At 38.6% G+C, this 15,942-nt stretch overlaps 1 protein-coding gene across 1 annotated transcript in view; it reads right to left on the reverse strand.

Moving 5' to 3' along the window:
* Positions 1-1,292: 1,292 nt before the first annotated feature.
* The window catches only part of LOC131031516 (protein MODIFIER OF SNC1 11), a 78,258-nt gene continuing 63,608 nt past the window's right edge, over positions 1,293-15,942 (reverse strand). The window contains exons 2-5 of the mRNA XM_057962635.2: positions 2,870-2,953; positions 2,611-2,736; positions 2,412-2,495; positions 1,293-2,313 (exon numbers count right to left, since the gene is read on the reverse strand). Of these exons, the coding sequence (XP_057818618.1) occupies positions 2,414-2,495; positions 2,611-2,736; positions 2,870-2,953 (292 nt within the window). The 3' untranslated portion in view covers positions 1,293-2,313; positions 2,412-2,413. The remainder of the gene's footprint in view (positions 2,314-2,411; positions 2,496-2,610; positions 2,737-2,869; positions 2,954-15,942) is intronic.

The raw sequence follows: 15,942 nt of genomic DNA on the forward strand, positions 1-15,942 counted from the left end.
AGATGACAAGAATGCAAGGGGTATGGCTTGGCCGTCCCCAAATTTTTTCATAACCCTAGAACGTCCCTAAAAATAGGGATGAAACATTCCAAAACATCAGTGTGACATTTGCCCGCCCCTAGGTTGGCCAGGTACATCCCTCAACTATCCTGAGGACGTCCAAGCATCCCAAACAGATTATTTTTTAATATTTTCATCCCTTTATACTATTTAGGGTTTTACTCGTCCACTTTTCTGTCCTGCTACCTGTTTTGTAATTTACACATCTAGTTTATGAATAGTGGAGCATTGGATCACATAACCATGTTGTTTGCAGCCAGCAAATTTAAGTCCCAGATGCCATTTGTCACAGTTAGTAGTAGAGTAAAAACACCTTCAGACTGTTGTTCGGTGTTACCACACAAATTCAAGTCAATTACTAAATCACATTCTTCGACTTTGTATTGGCCTTTGTGTGATGCCCAAAATAGATAACTCCCCCTTCCACTCACTCCAAGGTAAAATATAGCCTAGTTCTCCATAGGCATTTTCCTCGTCCATAGGGCATTCCTTCAACACAATTGCTTTTTATTGTTTTTTTAAATTCCAACTTGTTTACAATTTAATCATTTGCATCTACCTCCTCCCACATTATTCTCTATATAGAAAAACTAGAGCACGATCTCAAATTCAAAGTGACCACACAAGATATGCTTCCATACGAAATCGAGGGCAATGTCTCATCCATTCAATGTGAACCCTATTCTTATTCTTGGAAAAGCATAAATCAGAACTGGGCTCAAGAAAAGCAATAGTAACTTGTAGAAATTAAGAGTAGTCGTAACTTGTAACAATTATACATACATATACTGCCATCCCCAAAAAATGGCCCACAGATTGCTGTCCCTGAAATGCATCCCCTGACATCTGCCATCCCCATCCACAAAATGTCAGAACATATATGATATATCTATACTGTATCATCGACTACAGCATCTCATCATTTACCAAAGACTTTCTGCCGCTGAAAAGGAACCCAACACAAACAATAACATGGGTATTCTACTATTCATAAAAGACACATCCTGTCTATTACATGTTATAAACAAAACATGTTTTTATATAGTTAATAGATTAGAGAGTATTTTAGCTTTATGTAATTTAACTTATTTACAAACCATATTTCGATTAGTAAACAGATTAGCTTTACATTATTTAAAAATCGTTTTTAAATTAGTAAATAAATTAAAGAATTTTTTACTTTTACAAAAAAACGGCATTAATATATTCCATAATAATATCAAGTCTTTGCATGCGCTCCAAAGATTGAGCAGAAAAGTGAAGGCATCATTTCTTCCTTTAACAACGGAACAATAAATGGATGCATATTATTTCCGTATATACACCTGGGTATTCATGAAGGATATACCTTGAATATTACATTAAAGCATATTTTTAATTAGTAATTCAATTAAAAAGTACTTCAGCTTTTACAACCAAAAGACATTTAAAGACTTCATTAGTAGTCTTGTTCAACTACAATTTACCATTCCTTTCAAATGCAATATAATTTCAAAAATGCATCATCCCTGCACTCATGGAGGAGCCGTGTCTTTAGATAGTAAATCGGTCAAACATACGCTTGAAGAGACCAGAATGGAAATGTCAACACCTCATGTTCTTACCACAGTAACTCCGCCATGGTAGGCATTCCCTCTGGGCTTGATAGAAAAACAGCCCAGCAAAGCACAAAAATTATCCCAACAGTTTAAAACAATTTAAGCGAACAAACACAAGTTAGAAACTAGGACACTAACAGCCAATTTGCAGAGAGCAACTGCAAAAGTAAAACACCACAACAAATGAGGGTAGAAAGACAAAGAAGTATAAAAAAAAGGTATTCCAGGTAGAGCAAGGAAAACCAAGACAAGAAAAGAAAGAAGTTTACTACATTAGTATGGATGGTGGAAACTACCCAGTACACAAGTAATGCAACAAAAAAGAAAGGGTCCGAAACCCACATTAGCATTGGTCAGGTTTATAAACTAGATACAAAAGTGAGATAGGTCAATTTCAATAAAATACAAAAAGAAAATGGAAGGGGAGAAAAATCAGAAGTAGATAAGCTAGTCAATAAAACAAAAAGAGCGTGGTTAGTCCAAAATAGTTGGAAGTAGTCAGTCTAGAAAACGAAGTTCAGAGTGTCAAAAGAGTAAAACAAAACCTAGATTAACCCTACAGCGCCCCTTCCCTAGAGTTGTTTCATTTCTTATTTCATTATTCTTTTCGAGTAGCTGATGAAAAGCTTTCATGATAGCAAGTGCATTCCCAAACCTGAAACATAAAGATGAAATTTAGCAAGAATTCACTCACAATGAGAGTAAATGTATCCATGCAAAATATATATGTCGTGTACAATTAAGTGCCCTTACCATCACACTGAAGCTACAGCACCTTGTGCATTACTACTATCATTGTTTACATCGGAAGTGCTATTGCTGGATTTTAATCCAAACCTAAATCAAATCAAATCCATAAACTTTAGGCCTCTCGTGTGTAAAAAAGGAATTCCAGAAGCTTTTGTTAAGGCTACTTGCTGCTATGAACAAAGAAGAAAAGGCTACTGTTTACCTTGCAGCCCTAGCTTCCCTTTTCTCTACTTCAGCAGAATCACATTTGATGCCCATTCCAAACCTTTCCATACGAGCTTTCTTCTTTGCCTCTTCGTCATGAACAGAACTTGCCGGAAGTCCAAACCTATCAAGATCAAAATCTTATCATGCCATGCACCAGCCACATTGTAACTGGTAAGTTTATAAACTACAGCAAGGAAAATTACGAAAATTAAAGATGAAGTGACCAATAACATGAAATTAACCAAGAAAAGAACCTTTCAGCCCTAGCCTTTCTCTTCTTTTCCTCTTCTACACCAGATGAGATGGTCCCCACAGTATCAGATGAAATTCCACCAAACCTGTAAGACAAAAGGAAAAAAATTTACCATGGGCAATGTTCCGAAGGAAAAAGTCAGAGAAATGATAATTGCTCATTCTTTACGAGCATAATATCTAAATAAGCCAATCACAAATAAATTGTGGCCAGAAAAAAAAATGTCAATTCACTGATTACCAAACATCACAGAAATGATAATTGCTCATTCTTTACAAGAATTAGATCTAAATAAGCCAATCACAAATAAATTGTTGCTGCAAATAAAAAAGAAAATGTCAATTCACTGATTACCAAAAATAGCTAATCATAATATACATTACATCATATAAAATAAGTGTCGTTATAAAGCATCTCCATCCAACTACATAGCCTGAGTTTTAAATCAAATAAGAGGCAACCATCACAGTTACCATGTGGAAGTGAGCATTGAAATACAATTAGAACATTTTGAAGATTATAAAATTATGATGTGTAAATCTACCATATCAATAAAGGACTCGGACTGCTTTTGATGAACTTTCCATTAACACTTCTAAACACAGACAGTTCTATAACATAGTAAGCAAAATGTAACTAAAATTACAAATATGCCCAGCAAATACTACTATTAAACCCACTCTGTTGCACAAAGCATCTCCTTACAACTCATGGGATAGGGACCACGGAAGAGAATATCCACCAAATATGAATTGATAAGGAAAAAAGATGATCACCCTATTAAGTATAGACAAACCCCAATTATACTTCCATGAATAACCCAAATCACCAGGAGAGAATCCAAATACCAGAATGGATGAAAGAATGATTTTTCAATTAGTTAATAGAATCAAATACATCTGCATGCATCATACACAATGTACAATCCCACAAAAATTAATGAAGGGATCAATCAAAAACAAGAGTTCTTTGAAGAGCGCTCAGTTATACTGAGAGGGAGGCTGAATCGGTATAACAACAAACTTTTACATTTCAAAAGTTAATTAATCACAATTGCATTACCTCAAAACTTAATCATCCACAGCAGCAACACAATTGCAAGATCTAGCAATTACGAACACAAGAAGAACATACAATTTACGTGGAAATCCTTGTGGGAGAAAACCATGGCAAAATCTTAATTGTATTAGAAACTTTTTACAATCTTTGTTAGAAACTTCTAACAATCTTCATAGGCACCAATCCCCTTTAGATGATTCGTAGGCACCAACCCATTGGAGACACTAATCCCCACAACTAAGCACTTCCTCAGCAAGAGACACCAATCTCCTTGAATAAGAGGCACCAACCTCCAAAAGATTGATGTGATGAATACTTGATCTTCTTCTGGAATCAGATCTAATTCTCCTTTACAAATTGGCTCAAAACTTTGCCAAAATCTGCCTTAACATATGCTCAATATATCTCTTAGATCTACCCAATATTCTTCTTCAAGTCTGCTTATAAACTTCACCAATTTCTGCTCATAGATCTGCAATAATATTCTTCATAAGTCTGTAATATCTCTAAACAAATCTGCAACAATGTCTTCCACAAATTTGCTACAAACAACTTTTATTCCTGCTGTAATGTAGAAGATTTCCAATGAATGCTTGTTAAATTAAACTCAAATGATCTTCTATTTATACATGCTAATGCACCTCTTCAACCAATGGTACATCCAATTTTCCACAGGGACGCATCCCCCCTAAAAAGTAGGTGTCTCTGAGAGGGGGTCTTCCCCAAGACGCAGAGACACCTAGGGAGCATCTCCCCGCCACCCCCCCATTGCGACCAAGTATCCATTGTTGTCTCTGAGTCGTTTACTCTGCTGGGGGATGTCTCCTAGAAGTTTCGTGCAAACAAGTGGACACCCTTAGGTTAGAATGTAGAAGCGAAAATTGATCAAGTCTAGGTGGATGAAGTTGAGGGAAATACAAAAGAGTACAAGTTTGTTTTCCTTGGATTTCCGAGAGGAAATTCAAGGATGAAACCCTCACAGTGACAGAATCGACCTCAGTGAAGGATGAAGTCCAAATGCAGTAGTAATTCCATATGAGTGCCCAAAATCCACGACTATGAAGTGAGGCGGTGACTTTTATCCTTAACATGCCAGAATCCATGACTTGGATGTTCACTGGGTCAAGATAAGTGAAGGTGACAAAATGAAGTGTTTGCCCTCCAAATCCACAATCAAGAAGTGATGATCAATCAACTGAGATGAAGTGCTTGATGAAGATGATTCAATACTTGGAATGATTATGGGAAGCAATGCAACACCAAGTCAACCTCACAACGATGCCATCTCCCACTTGGTGAAAACAGTGAACTTAAGAAGTGAGAGTGAGTTTGTCCACCACCTCAAGGAATCCACGCCCAGCCAGAATCCACAACCTAAGAAGGTAAGTGAGGAAGTTTGTCCTTGAGTTGCTAAAATCCACGACCTAAGGGAATCCGAAGATCTTTGAAGGCAATAATGATGAGGAGTTGTGCTATCCCTAAGTCTTGATGAGTGATGCTAAGCTTGTCTTGAGGTAGGTTGAATGAAGAAATCTTGATGATGAGGGTGAATGATGATGATCAATCTATGACTCGAGCACATCCATGAGGTGCAAAAATCCACAACTCAAGCATGAAAATGGCAAGATTGACCCATGAAATGAAGAAGAAACAATGAACTCACTTAATCTTGACTTGGAGAATGAGGATCAACAACATGATGAAAGTGAGTTAATTGACTAAGTGTTGGAGTTTACAAGCTTGAATGATGATGACTATCCATGGACTCAAGAAATCCATGCCTCACCAAAATCCACAACTCATGAAAATCAACGATGATCAAAAATCCACACTCAGAATAAATCCACGCCCTCCAAAAATCCGCAACCTAGGGTGAAGCAACATGTTTGGTGGGCAACGCTAAGGTGAGTAAACAAGTCAACCTTTGAGAGATAAACGTTTTGATTTTGAAAAAAGATAAACAGGTCGACTTCCCTTGAAAATCAAAAACATTGCAAAACATTTAACTAACAAGTCGCCCTCTTAGGAAAGCAAACAGCCAAGGGTCACGTCTCAAAGTGAAGCGCCTATATAGGATTGATTGAGCACTTCATTTGCTCAACAATCCAAGCGATTTTACCTTAAGCAAGTGGCAGATTTCTTCAGTCATTAATCAGCAAGCGAGTTTCCTCAATCAGCATAAGACCTAAGCAAATTTTGTGTGAGGGCGATTTCCATGTTATAGCAGCAATTTTGATCAACATCCAAAAGAGGTTCCAGCGAATTCAATTTTAACATTCAACATCCAAGCGAATTCCACCAGCATTGAAGGCAGATTTCTAAGCAACAGCGAAGTTAGAAGCATCATTTGATCATCAGTCAAGGCTTATAGAGGTCTGATTTCTGAGATTTTGAAGTCATTTATTAAGAATCAGGTCTAATTGTAGGTAGGTGCAGGCTCAGATCAGAATTATAAGAGGTTTTGGATTTTAGAATTCCTTAAATTTTATTCATTTCTGAGCTATCAATTGATGACTACTGTTCTTAATTGACTAAAATTGCATTAGTATGATCAGTATCAAAGTAAAATCTTAGTCTGATTGAGGGTTAGGGTTTGAGTTTGAAGCTGAAATTAAACCAATTCATTAGATTTTATGTTGATCTTCAATTTTCCAAGACCGAATTGCTCTCTTTGCTAATGAGTTTCCATCAGCGTATGGAAGGTCCTAGGTTCGAGTACTAGCTGGTCCATGTCTCAACATGGTATCAGAGCAAGGTCCAGGCTAGGAGCCCCAAGCACACGAGAGGTGTGGCTTAAGGGGGGGGTGTTGGTGTTGGAAATAAGCCACACCCGGACCGACGATAGAATGGTACAAGAGGGGCCAGTAGCTCAGTGGTAGAGCACTCCAGCAGCGTATGGAAGGTCCTAGGTTCGAGTCCTAGCTGGTCCATGTCTCAACATGGTATCAGAGCCAGGTCCAGGCTAGGAGCCCCAAGCACACGAGAGGTGTGGCTTAAGGGGGGGTCTTGGTGTTGGAAATAAGCCACACCCGAACTGACGATGGATTGGTCCAAGAGGGGCCAGTAGCTCGGTGGTAGAGTACTCCAGCAGCGTATGGAAGGTCCTAGGTTCGAGTCCTAGCTGGTCCATGTCTCAACATGGTATCAGAGCCAGGTCCAGGCTAGGAGCCCCAAGCACACGCGAAGTGTGGCTTAAGGGGGGGTGTTGGTGTTGGAAATAAGCCACACCCGAACCGACGATGGAATGGTCCAAGAGGGGCCAGTAGCTCAGTGGTAGAGCACTCCAGCAGTGTATGGAAGGTCCTAGGTTCGAGTCCTAGCTGGTCCATGTCTCAATATGGTATCAGAGCCAGGTCCAGGCTAGGAGCCCCCAAGCACACAAGAGGTGTGGCTTAAGGGGGGGTGTTGGTGTTGAAAATAAAGAGGGGCCAGTAGCTCAATGGTAGAGCACTCCAGCAGCGTATGGAAGGTCCTAGGTTTGAGTCCTAGCTGGTCCATGTCTTAACATCAAACCCTATCCTTTTTCACATTTTTTTATAAGTCATTAGTAGTGGTAAGCAAAGCAAGTCATTGAAGATCATGCGAACTTAAGACTCATAGGGCATTTCCTTGCTTTTGAGTGATTATCTCCTAGAACCATTACATAAATCCCATTGGATTACCAACAATCACATCAACCATTGAGACTATCCACACGTCAAGACCTGACAGTATAAACCTTGGAGTCTAATGTGGAGAACAAACCATAATTAATCCTGCATACAGATCGGGATTGTTACTATTTGAATCGCCTTCCTCCTACAAAATGCCTCTCCTTAATTTAAATAAGGGATCGTTTCCTTAATAGAATGGAGAGTTAAATAGAGTTAATATACTCTAAATTAAGAGAGGAGATTAGACATTGAAAAGGTACGATTGTAACTGAAAGACATGTTGCTGTCCAAGAGTCACAACCATAAGGGAGGGTCACTATCTACCGAAAGATATAAAAGAACAGGCCAAGCAAACCAAGGGGGATCATCAAAGGATATAGAGACTGAAAATATATAAGATATTAACTCTGAGCAAGTTTAATTGACTAAGACAGTTTGGTATGAGTTCTCTCTGTGTAAAAACAATAAGTACTATAACTGTATATATTATAATTCTGCATATTTATTATTTATTAATGACTGCTGCAATAATTGCTTATACATATCCAAATAGATATCAGTCTGATTTAATGACATTCTAAAGTTAATCTCATGTTATGTTACTATGTTCCTTCATATTTTCTGAGTGCTTCCAGCCATGGTAGAAGGAGTTAGGCCAGCAAGAGGGGTACAGTGATGGTGCACTTCTCTAGGTACGCCACCTCTAGGAGGGGAATAGATGGTTCCATGAGGCCAAGGGGGTACAGAGGGTACTGCCTTTGGGTCTAGAGGAGATGTCTTCCAGGGCACCCTGTTGTAGCCTCAATCCCCTACCACGGTGCACCAATACAAGGAGACCAATAATAGAGAGAGGGAAAGGGTTGGCAAGATGAGGGGATAACAGAAAGTGGACACCTCACTGAGTAGACCACCTTATATGGATGGCATGGGCCACATGAGGCCAAGAGGGATGGTATATCCGCTCTTGGGCCTAGGGTAGAGGGTCTGAGACAGCCCATCGAAGTTAGTCTTCCCCATGCTCCCCTATGATTACGCCTTCCTAATGTGTTTAGATGCTTTATGATTGAATTGATAATTCTGCCATAGATATACTAATATTTAAATATCATAATCTGCTCATTGGAATTCTTGTTGTAAGTGTTTTCTAATCTGTTTGCAGGGTTTCAATCAGGTGAAGGTACTCTCTATATCCACTTGCTTACTTGAAAACTGAGAATTAGGGCAAAATTAGGGCATTCTCAATTAGGGAACATTACAGAGCGCATATCCTAAATCATGATCAAGAGAACATTATTATCAAGCAAAAACATTATCATCTACTAGCTCTCTATCCGCACAAGCAAGCAAGCTTTCCTAATCTATCAAGTGCTATCTTTGCGCTATCATGGTTATGCTAGTTTGAAAAGCAACCCATATTTCAAGCATACAAGCAAATATCAAGGTAAAAAATGGAACCATCTAAGGTTATGCTAGTTTGAAAAGCAACCCATATTTAAGTATTTACAAGTGAACACTTTCTATGAAAACTTTTGCAAACACGGAGGCTGACTTTCTGTCGAACCATGCAATTGATCAGACTGGAGAATCAATCATCGCCTGCAATCCTCAGGCTTAGAATGGATTCAACTGGAGTAATGAACTGGAAGGATATGGGAGAAGGACATCTTTTCCGGACTTTCTATTTCTCAAGACAGGGACAGAGACAGTGTCTATCTTCTTTGGCAATGCCCCTGACGATGGAAAAGACAGGAAGAAGAATGTGATCAGACCATCATAGTCTATAAATTGGACCCAAAGAAAACAATGGACCAGACTTGTGGTGGTGGAGCGGGGCGACAACTATGGCAGGATCTTCAGAATTTATATCAATCCCGGGTTGCAAGTGTAGCTGTTTGTAATGGAGGGAGACGTGGAGGAGGGAGTGGTTCAAGGATCATTGGAGAGAAGATGTTACAGGGCTCCCACTCCCACAATGCTGTTCTGCTGGAATGATTCATTTATAACATCGCTAGGACAACAGGGGACCATGGGGCCATGGTGAAAGCCATCAGACGAATATTTATCCCCCAGTTCAGGGAACAAGCAATGGGGGCACTCAAGGAAATGAACACAAAAGCCTTTAAAGGTCTGGTGGCGGACACCTTCAGCATTAAGTGGGAATAACTTGGAAACTTATGAACATATGATGGCTGTAAAGGGGAGCATGTTCCCTCCTGAGCAGATTGAGAGATCACAAGAGGTCATAGAGGCCATCCGGACCCTGTTGTTCTCTTTCTGTAACTGATATGTAATATTTTTTCTGATCAATATATAGGTAGCTACCCCTAGGTAGCAATTCGCTTAAAAAAAAGAAAAAAGTATTTACAAGTGAACACTTTCTTTTAACAATCGCTGAATTTTTCTTTCCCAAAACCTAAGCCAATTCTGCTGCATGAAGGTGTTGTGCAACATAAAATCATATCAGATACAGCCCAAAAATGAGCTTGTATATAGATAAATCCAAATATGGTATCCATAACATATCTGAGTGTGTAATATCTGCATCCAGTATCTGATAAGAAAATATGAATATCTGAACAGGGGAAGGGAAGCATCGAGCAAATGTGTTTGTAAAGCCTCCACAAGTACATAGTACTTGTAAAACGTGAAACATGATACAAAAAAAATTTAAATATTTTAAGTACCAGGCATGTGAAAGATACTGCTAAATCAAAAACCGTAGACCTACACACAGTCCAAGATGCCCTAGCATTCACTAAATAGGCATGAGCATATTCCCGCCAAACAAAATAACTATAACCAGACTAAAACCATATAAGCTACACACCAAAACTGCTGTTAAACAATCTAGCTGCTAAGGATGCATGTGCAACCACTAGAGGATTGTCCAGAAAGCAACAGACCACATGAGGCAAATTTCTAAATAATGATTCCAGGAAAAGCATCCCACTGATCTTGTAGAAGCTGCAGCTCCATCTTTTTTCTTAACAAGTTTTCAACCCAATTGATGGCCCATAAAAATCAATTTAGTTACCATTTCCGAGGATAGTTTCCATTCACATTAAACATGGACACGGGAGAAGGCAAATTTTGATAATGTAATCTATAAAAAATTCACTTTAGAGATGATTCCCACAAACAGAAATTCCAAACTGAAAATTAAAAAGATTAAAAGACCCATTTCCACAGAAAAACTAACCTTTCCAAGAAACAAATCAACCAAGCAAACAAGAGGGAATGGGTAACCAAACAGCAAAAATCCTTAAAGTGACCCACATCACAAAATCATCCCTCCTAAACATTAAGCAACAAATAGAATTAGATTGAGATTAAGTTTGACTCTGTTACAAGATTTCTTATTGAGGCCTTTGAACAACACTATAAGTGTCACAACACCTTGTGACACATTTTTGGAGACAACTTCCCTAGTAATTACTTGACCTGAGAGATTTTAATAGACAACATCTGAATTCAGCTTATAAATCAAGTTACAAAGAGCACCAATAAGGGGAGAGAATAATTGCATCATCTCTACGAGCCACTCCATTGATAGATTAGAAATTGCAAACTCTCAGAAATAACTGGGCTAAATTTAGTAGGCATTTGTTATCAGAAGTTTTCAAGCTGTTTAAGCATCTCTTACAAATTTATAAATATAGAAGGTTAAAATTAATAAAATCATAAAACTTGGCATATGTGCATGTTTGTATCTATGTATTTATAAATTTATCATGTATAATACTCAAGATCAACCCTGTAACTGAGTATACAATTTCTGAGTTCGGGTACTGTTGACGTGTATTTTGTACACAATCAAACACAGAATAAAATACCCAAGGGTACCTTATCCTCTCTTGAATAAAGCCTCTGATTGCTGAAGATGTCGCAAAAAAAGGATCAATCAGGATGACTCCAAGGTTCTTTGATGTAGGGTCTTGTTGTGACGTATTCACACATCGCCCCATTGCAAATGGGGACCCTTGCTTTTTGCTTTTTAGGGTTTGTTTTCTAGGTCTTTTAGGGTTTTGTTAGTTAGCCTTTGCATTTTGAGTGCTGTCGGGGAGATCAATAGGATAGCAGGTCCTGCTGGAGTGAAGTCCTGATCTTGAAAATTTGGCTAAGTCTAAAAGTCCTGATCCTGAAATTTGACTAAGTCTGGAAACTGAAAAACCTCAAAAAACTAGATTTTGCAATATAACTCCTGGAGGTCTGAAACCACTCTCAAACATCCTGAAAGTATATATGGAATATAACTCAAAGATAGAAGGAAATGTCACTTATACTTAAATGTTATATTCCATAAAAATTATCCTGATAGAGAGTTCAAAAAGTCAAATTTCGCTCCTGTCCTTCACTAAGGATCCAGAGCGAAAACCGCTCCTGTCCCTCTCCAAGGGTCCAAGGCGAATCGCTCCTGTCCCTCACCAAGGGTCCAGAGCGAAAAGGCTTAGTGGAGTCATTCCTGACCTTGTTTGGACAAATTGAGACATCAAAGGCATGATGGAGGACAAAATGAACATGATAGAGCATCCAGACTTGATTAAGGACGATGAAATGATGGAGTATTTGTCTAGAAAGGTAAATTCGCTCCTGTCCCTCACCAAGGGACCAGAGCAATTTTATTCATATACACATTTTTAGACCTTGTTTGGACTCGAGCTTTTATTCATGGCGTGTAAAGAGATGATATTTTCCTCAGCGAAGGAAATTTGAAGTGAAAAGTAAAAAGATTTGGCCCTGAGAGCAAAAATCGCTCCTGTCCCTCACTGAAGGACCGGAGCTTGAATTCCAATTTCGCATTATCCTTGCAAGATTTAAGTGGTTTCCCGATTTGAGGAGGTCAAGGGAAGTATGTTTTGCCCGTTGAATATAACTTAAGTATGCCACAATGAAGAAAATCGGCCTAAGTAACAAAATCGCTCCTGTCCCTCTCCAAGGGACCAGAGCGATTTTCCCTCAAGGCAAGTTTTTGGCAAAAGGAAAGCAAGTTTCGCGTTTGAGGTGGATGGAGGAAGACACAATCGATCCATTGAAGATAATTTTCGAAGCTAGCAAAGGACGAATTGGCTTGTAATTGCAAAAGTGCTCCCATCCCTCACTGAAGGACCGGAGCTTGAATTTCAAATTTGCACTGTTCTTGCAAGATCAAGACAATTTTATGATTTGAAGAGACCAAGGAAAACATGATTTATCCATTGAATATAATTTGGAAGGCTAACAAAGGACGGATAAGCTTGGATTTGCAAAATAGCTCCTGTCCCTCACCAAGGGACCAGGGCGAAAATGGTTCTAAGGAGCATTCATTCCAAAAATTGGATAGATCGAACTCAAAGTTACGAATGAGAATCCCATTTTGGACGTCCAGGAAGAGATTTTGAACGTGAAAAAAAAAGAAGTGTGAGGTCTAGAATGAGATCGCTCCTGTCCCTCACCAAGGGACCAGAGCGATCTTGTTAATAGCCATTATTTTTCATGATTGGGCGCCAAATATCCTTCAAATTACATTAAATGCCAGATTCGATAAAACCTTGAAATATTTTTGGCATTTAATAAAAGCGCATGGTATTTAATAATTAATTTTGAGCCTAAAAATCGAATTTTTTTTATTATGAAGGCATTTAAAATTAATTATTATTAAATTAAAAAATAAAATGGGAGCGCTTGGGGTATTATGTAATGTTTTTTATCAAGTCGGCCTCTCCTTTTATTTAATTTTTATTTATCTTTTGGCCTATTTTTCAAGTCGGCCTATGGGAAATGAAAGGATGAGCGCCCATATAAGAGAGGTGTGTTGAGCGATTTTAATCCATCATTCATTCATTCACACAAGTGCGATTTGGAGAAGAACAACAAGGTGCGAAATCTAGCTTGTGTGGAGCGAATTCCTACCAAGTGTGGAGGCTAAGGAAGGCAAAATTCATCTTGAAGGCTATTGGAGAGGCGTATTTCTTGCTAGATTGGAGGATAATTTCCAGATTTTTGAAGACATTTGAAGGCGAATTTCCAGATCTTGAAGGCTAGAGGTGGTAGAGTTGATGCTTGTGAAGACTAAAGGGGGCGCATTTTGCTAAAGGGAGTTTTGATCTACATTTTACCTAGCGAATTCTCCTATTTTTGCATCATTTTTTAGAATTAATTCCCAAGTGGAGGTATGGCATAATCACCTTGGCACCATTTTTGAAGATTTAAATTTTGCTTTGAAAATCCTAAATTAGGAAATGATAACTCAAGATTTATCATGAAGTTTCTTAATTAAAATCTTGAATCTTCCTTTTAAAGTTTAATTTTTAGATTTCAAGATATATTACTAATTTTGAAATGTTGTGTAGGTATCAAGATGGCGACTCCCAAGCTCGAAAGATCTACAAGTCAAAAGACTCTCCTCAAGGAAAACCAAGCCAGATCAAGGACGGTCTCCTCCAAGAAGATCAAGCAAGGACTAACATCATCAAGGACGACCTTCTTCGATCAAACATCAACAAGGGCGACCTCTTCCAATCTAGCATTCCAAGGCGAGGTACATCAATCATCCTGCACATCAAGGACACAAGAAGTTAGAACAAGGGTTCGTTGAAGAAGCAGATAGTTCCCGATGAATTAATTAAAGCTAGCTTCTCAACAACATCAAGTTGAATATCTACCAAGTTACAAGTGTCAGACGAGGTGGCATCCTAGTCATCGCTCATCCAGTCAGTGTGGTCCACCTCAGCATGTCCAGATTCAATGTACCTAACTCATGGAAGGTGGCACAAACTCCGATGTACCTACCCCGGCTATCCATTGGTCGATTTTTTCAAAGAGGACATGTGTCCAAGCAATACAATTATTTCATTGATCGAGCATTAAATGTTATGTAATGGTTGTAACAAACCCTAATTAGGGTTTTCATTGTTGAATCTTGGCCATTGATCTCGAATTGATCTAAGCCATCGAATTGTATTGAGGGCACTATATAAGCCCTGGCATTTCATTTGTAAAGGCAATTAGAGAGAGTTGGAAACAGTTGGAAGCAGTTAGTAGATAGAGAGTAGTTAGAAGTTGATAGAATAGCAATTAGAGTAGAGTAGAGAGAGAAGGGAAAGATTGTTGCCAAGATGTTGTTGTAAGAGACTTGTAACTTCATTGAAGAAATGGTGAAATTTATGGGTCGATTCGACAATTTGCATGGTCTTTATACTTCTCATGTTTGATTTCATGTTATTAGATGAGTGGAAGAAATGTGCTTGATTGATGGTGGAATTCGTATATCCATACTACTAGCAGTTTGTTGATTGCAGACTTGCCTTGCGTAGTCAACTGGAATCATTCAGCTTAAGCTTAACTTCAATTGTCGCTTCTTCATGGATATGCATCAACCTGATGGTGTCTATGCCTGCAGTGATGATTTGAACATCATAAAGCTTTCCTTCGAAGATCGCACTAGCCTTGTGGAGATGGTCCTGGGATGTCAAAACAAGACTTAGTTAGAATTTCATCAAAGATCATTCATTGCTCTTACATTCTTAGTGTTAGGATTAGATCCTTTCCTCGCCCTCATCTTTTTTCCTTTTTTTTCAAATCGAAGCTAGTAAGAGCCTGTGTTCCAACAATATTCAAAGCAAATCAGAAGTTCAGGCATCAAATGTAAGTCCCCTTGTGATTCCAGCAAATCACATCATACCACAGAGAGCTTATCCACACGTAGAGACCCTACATACAAGAACCTTGGAGTCATCCTGATTGATCCTTTTTTGCGATATCTTCAGCAATCAGAGACTTTATTCAAGAGAGGATAAGGTACCCTTGGGTATTTTATTCTGTGTTTGATAGTGTACAAAATACACGTCAACAGGTCTCTACGTGTGGATAAGCACCAGTGGTCGTTGTGAATATTGTTTCATCAAGGGGCCTTACGTTTCCGTATTGTAGGAACAGGATTTCCTAAAACTAACAAGTTCTCAAAAAGATCAAAAGGAAGAGTTTGCAAGGGATGAATTCTAATCTAATCCTAAGAATGACTCAATGTAGGCTAGACTTGGTAAGATTCTACCAATTTCAATATTGCCAAAACATAACAACTCAACTGAAATTGATGCGATCTTCTAAGGTGACTAATAATTTTCCAATTCGTCAAGGATCGCAGACACTACCATGAAGGTACATATCAATAGTTCAATGATGATTGAAGGTTTAAGTAATCCAAATATCTCCAGTTGACCACACAAGGCGTTCTTACAATCAGTAAGAAGCTAGTGGTTTGGAACGTGAATCTCACCAAAGATCAAGCCCAACACTTAGTCCTTCAAATTTAAATACTACTTCGACCAAGAATGATTCAAGAAAGTAAGCAACCATGAAAGTAGCCACAAGAATTGCAATAAAA

The sequence above is a fragment of the Cryptomeria japonica genome, chromosome 10 (assembly GCF_030272615.1).
Source record: "Cryptomeria japonica chromosome 10, Sugi_1.0, whole genome shotgun sequence".
Lineage (NCBI taxonomy): Eukaryota > Viridiplantae > Streptophyta > Pinopsida > Cupressales > Cupressaceae > Cryptomeria > Cryptomeria japonica.